We start from the raw sequence: 4,564 nt of genomic DNA, 5'->3' as shown, positions 1-4,564 counted from the left end.
TAAGTGAGATACCTGGCTGGGCCTCATTTCCCACCAGCTGCAAAGGCCCTGGGTGCAGCCCAAGGCTGCTGTCCCATAAGCAGGGTACAGAGTGCCCCAGCTGGAAGGAAGGAGGGAGGGATAGAAGGAAGGAAGGAAGGAAGGAAGGAAGGAAGGAAGGAAGGAAGGAAGGAAGAAAGGAAGGAAGGAAGTGAGGGAAGGAGGAAGGAAGTGAGAGAGGGAGGGAAGGAAGTGAGGGAGGGAGGGAAGGAAGTGAGGGAGGGAGGGAAGGAAGTGAGGGAGGGAGGGAAGGAAGTGAGGGAGGGAGGAAGGAAGTGAGGGAGGGAGGGAAGGAGAGAGGGAGGGAGGGAGGAAGGGGGAAGGAGGTTCTGGTCTGCTAGCGCCCACCACTGCCCCTTCCTGCCCTGGCCACAGGAGTCCCTTTCCCCAAGGTGGCCCTGAGGACAGCAGGCCTCTCCTTGGGAAATTAATCCTCGTTTTCCGTCTTGGGGAGTTTGTGTCTGTGTTTCCTGAGAGGTCTTGCTTCCCAGTGCGTGAGAGGCCCAGGGTGCGCTCCGTGCTGTGTGTCCTGAGAAAGGCAAAACGGCTCTAGCCACAACTTTAATCAACAGCTTCCCCCACAGGGCTGCCGCCAGGCCAACAGGCCGTGGGTGGGCCGCGTCCCAGGGAGCAGGGACGGGCAGAGTGATGCGAGTGGCCAGCGAAGGCCCCTGGAGGCTGAGCGTCCGCAGAACCGCACAGGAGGGGGAGGCGGCGGGGCGAGAGCGTCGCCGAGGTCGAGGTGCCGGACGCCGCTCAGACCAACGCACAGCACAGCCACTGCGAGAGAGGACATGGCGTGAGCCCTCGCTCCCGGGCTCTGGGCCGCCCGGCTGCCCTCCTGCCTCGGTGCACTGGCTCAGGTCTCTGGCCTCCAGGAAGGGCTCGCTCGGCCGTGGGAAGCCAGGAGTCCTTAACCAGCTGGCCGCCTCCTGAGCCAGGGCACTGAGGAAACGTGGCTTAGGGAAAGCTCCGGGCCCCAGGACCCCCAACAACAGGGCTGTCGTGGACAGTCCACCCCACACATGGGGATTCACCAACCACGGACCGAAAATATCAGAAATATCCTGTCTCTGTGTGGAGCACGACACACCTTGCTCCTTGTCGTCTCTCCCTAAGCCACGTGGGCAACAACCGTGTCGCAGCACGACGCTCAGCTCCAGTGTGACAAAGGCTCTAGAGTGACAGCCCGGTCGGAAGGGGAACCTGCGGGTTCTGCCCCACTGTGCTGTGCTATGGAAGGGCCTTGAGCTGTAGGTGTCGCTGTCTGTGGAGGTCCTGGCCGGGGTCCCACGCACCAAGGGCCGCCTGCGCCCAGCTGTTTGCTCTCAGATGCTCCTTCTGTGTGTACTGTCCTGTGTGTGCGTCTGGATGACTCCCGCCCTCTCCACGCCCCACCCACGCGCACGGCTCTGGGTGTGTGCACGTTCTGTGTCCTCCCCTCCCTCGAGCCCCACACTGCAGTCCTGAGCGTGCAGAAGCCAGCGCCGCCGGCCCGGGCTCCGGGGACAGGTCCCCTCGGCCGGTGACAGCCCTGCCGTGCAGGTTGCAGCTCAGGCAAGCGTGGCGGCACGTTCTGCACCAGGCCGAGCAGCTGCACACAGGGAGGACGTGTCCACCTCACATCTTCCTCTGCACCCGCAGACCCGTTCTGTTCCCCAGGTCCTCCCACATCTCCGCTGAGACCGCTGGTCCCAGACACACAAATCGCGCCTGCCAACCGCCTCCAGACTAACAAATGTGCGCATCCCTGACGTGGTCTGGAATGTGCCTGCTGCTTCATCTTCAAGATAATAAAAATAATCATTAGAGAATGAGAATTTTGAAAGGCAGCTCGGCTGGCGGCTGCGCTCCTCCCCGACGCCTGTCACAGGTGCGCTCGCGAGGAGCTCCCTCCACTCAGCACCCACACCCCACGGCCTGCAAAGCAGCCCTACTCACCCAACCTGCAGCCACTGACCTCAGCCAGGGACAGCTGGATGACACCGGTCTGGTTCCGGTCCAAGAGCCCAAACAGTTCTGAAAGGCAGAGAAGAGGGGAACCAGGCCCGGCCATCCCCCGTGTGCGGAGCCCTCGGAGGCCCGTCCAGCCCTCAGACCCAGAGCTCTTCTCCCACACCCCCTGCCCCTCCGTTATCCTGTAGCCCCAGGGACCCCAAAGAGCTGGGTGAGGGGCCGGGGTGTGGCCTGAGTGAAGCCCTGGGTTAGATCCCCAGCACAGAGAGAAAGGCTCGCATCTGGGTCCAGTGCTGGGGGCACTTGGGCAGCTGACGTCCCTCTGCCCAGTGGCCTGGCCCAGCTGTCCACAGAAATCATCCCTGTGGCATCGGCACCCTCAGAGGCTTCTGTCAGCACCTTGTCTTTGTGAACAAGGGCGCGGGGTAGATACGGGTCCCTTGGTTCACCTGGTCCTTTCCTCTTACCTCACCCACCCCATACAGCAGGGGCCTCCGTGAGACAGCAGGCCCCACGGCCCGCGTGCGCACCACAGCCTCCCGAGGGCCTGTGCCCTCCCCAGGCAGGTGCAGCCTCTCAGGGGTCCTCATGGGGTGTAAGCTCCACCCTGGGGTTCTCAGGGCCTCCCCTGCCCCCCAGCCCAGCTACAAGCCCAGTGCAGGGAAGGGCTGGGTCTTCCCCAGGCCCCGCCCCTGCCTCCCTGCTCTGGAGGGGATGGGACGGGACAGGATGGGCACAGGAGGGGACGGCTGGAGGAGAGGGCACTCACTGAAGAGGGTCTCCAGGCGGACCACGCAGGCCACGAAGCCGTCAAAGTCGAGACCGAGTGCACTACCCGAGTACCGAGAGGCGATGGTCTGCTGCACCTGGTTGTCCAGGGTGAACCCTAGGGGCAAAAATCCAGGTCACAGGGCCCAGAGCCTGTGTGGTGTCCAATCCACTGCCTCCCACACTCCAGCCAGCCTCCCCCAGGTCCAGCCCAGCCTCGAAAGCAGAGGCTGCAGGCCACCTGTCTGCCTGTCTGTCGACCCTCCTCTCTCAGGTACTTTTCCCATTGCTGAAACGAAATCCCCAACACCCACAGTTAAGGGAGACAGGTTTATTTAGCTCACGGTGTGTAGCGGTTTCAGCCCATAATTACTGGCTCCAAGGCAGGGTGGCTTCACAGAGGAGAAATAGTTCATGGCAAGCAGAAGACACCAAGAGCAAGCAAGCAGTGGGAGACGAGCCTCTTTCTGTCCCCTGTATTATATCCAGACTCCTGGGATTAGGGCAGCGCCAAGCCGAGCAGTGGCACTCCATCCTAGCGTGGCACCATGCAGCATTCACCTGCTCCATATCTAGCCACCTCTGAAAAAGCCTAACCTATGACCCATGGGGCTTTGAGGGGACATCGAGACCCAGCTGTAACACCGTCCCATGACAGGCTCTGTGGAGAGGAAGGGCCCTGCACCAGGCCATGTGGCCACCTCGATGCCAGCACTCCTGCGATGTCCCTAGCATCGCCCTCCAGCGACAGTGCCGGTATGTGAATGGGCACGCTGGGCTCTAAGACCACAGCATGTCCTTACCCGCCTTCCTGAGGGCCATCCTCATCTCGTGGGCATCCATGGTCCCCAGGGGGTTGTGATCCACGTCCTGGTAGATCTCCTACAACAGAAAGGGCTCCAGGTGGAGGATGCGGCTCGTACCCAGCCACCAGTGCCCTCCACACCCTGACAAAGTCGTAAGAGACTACGATGACTGCTCCCAAAGTCTCTGAGGCAGAGGACAAGCCTGGCCAGCGCCGACGGCCACTCTGCCCCTCTCCGCCCCCAGTGACCCTCATCACTCTTTTCCCTCCTGAGCCAGGGTCCAGGTTGGGTGGTTTGGCCCATGATCCAGGTCTGGTCAGACCAGGTCTGGAGTGGCCTGGGCAGGAGTGAGGGACCAGGCCAGGGCCAGGGGAGACCAGGAAGAGAGGAGAGTTACCAGATACTTCCGGATCTTCAGCCAGAGCGTCCTGAGCTCCGAGGGTCTCAGGGTGCCTGAGCCGGTGCTCTGGGCAAGTTAAAGGCCAACACGACGAGCAAACCCACCTCCGCGGCTTCTTTCTCTCGTGAGCTTGCATCAGCCTCAAGCTCTCCGAGCATTCTGCGTAGCCACAGGCCCGACCAGGAAAGGCAAGTGCAGATTAAAAAGCCAGGCTCTCGCACAGCACCATGCCTTCCTCGGGGCCAGGCACGAGGCGGGAGCTGAGAGCTGTCGCCAGCCTAAAGGCCCCCAAGCTCCAGGAACACCCTCAGCGGGGATCGTGGATGAGCCAGCGAGCGCCGCTACACGATCCGTAAATTCCCTTCCAGACTTTAAACTCCGTGACTAGCCCCTCGCAGGACAGTCTGCTGCAATGCAGAATGTCACCAGGAAAACTGAGGGACCAGTGGGTTCTCCGCCCACGGCCTACTGATAGGCCATTGCAGCCCACTGCACACCCTAACCCTAACCCTAACCCTAACCCTAACCCTAACCCTAACCCTAACCCTAACCCTAACCCTAACCCTAACCCTAACCCTAACCCTAACCCTAACCC

At 61.7% G+C, this 4,564-nt stretch overlaps 1 protein-coding gene across 1 annotated transcript in view; it reads right to left on the bottom strand.

Annotated features, from left to right (window-relative positions):
- Window positions 1–575: 575 nt before the first annotated feature.
- The window catches only part of Capn8 (calpain 8), a 39,728-nt gene continuing 35,739 nt past the window's right edge, over window positions 576–4,564 (bottom strand). The window contains exons 17-21 of the mRNA XM_005409235.2: window positions 3,967–4,035; window positions 3,567–3,645; window positions 2,765–2,881; window positions 2,000–2,058; window positions 576–819 (exon numbers count right to left, since the gene is read on the bottom strand). Coding sequence (XP_005409292.1) covers window positions 796–819; window positions 2,000–2,058; window positions 2,765–2,881; window positions 3,567–3,645; window positions 3,967–4,035 — 348 coding nt within the window. The 3' untranslated portion in view covers window positions 576–795. The remainder of the gene's footprint in view (window positions 820–1,999; window positions 2,059–2,764; window positions 2,882–3,566; window positions 3,646–3,966; window positions 4,036–4,564) is intronic.

The sequence above is a fragment of the Chinchilla lanigera genome, unplaced genomic scaffold, assembly GCF_000276665.1.
Source record: "Chinchilla lanigera isolate Chin_1 unplaced genomic scaffold, ChiLan1.0 scaffold00119, whole genome shotgun sequence".
Taxonomy (NCBI): Eukaryota; Metazoa; Chordata; class Mammalia; order Rodentia; family Chinchillidae; genus Chinchilla; species Chinchilla lanigera.
This window is presented reverse-complemented; position numbering and strand designations above follow the sequence as displayed.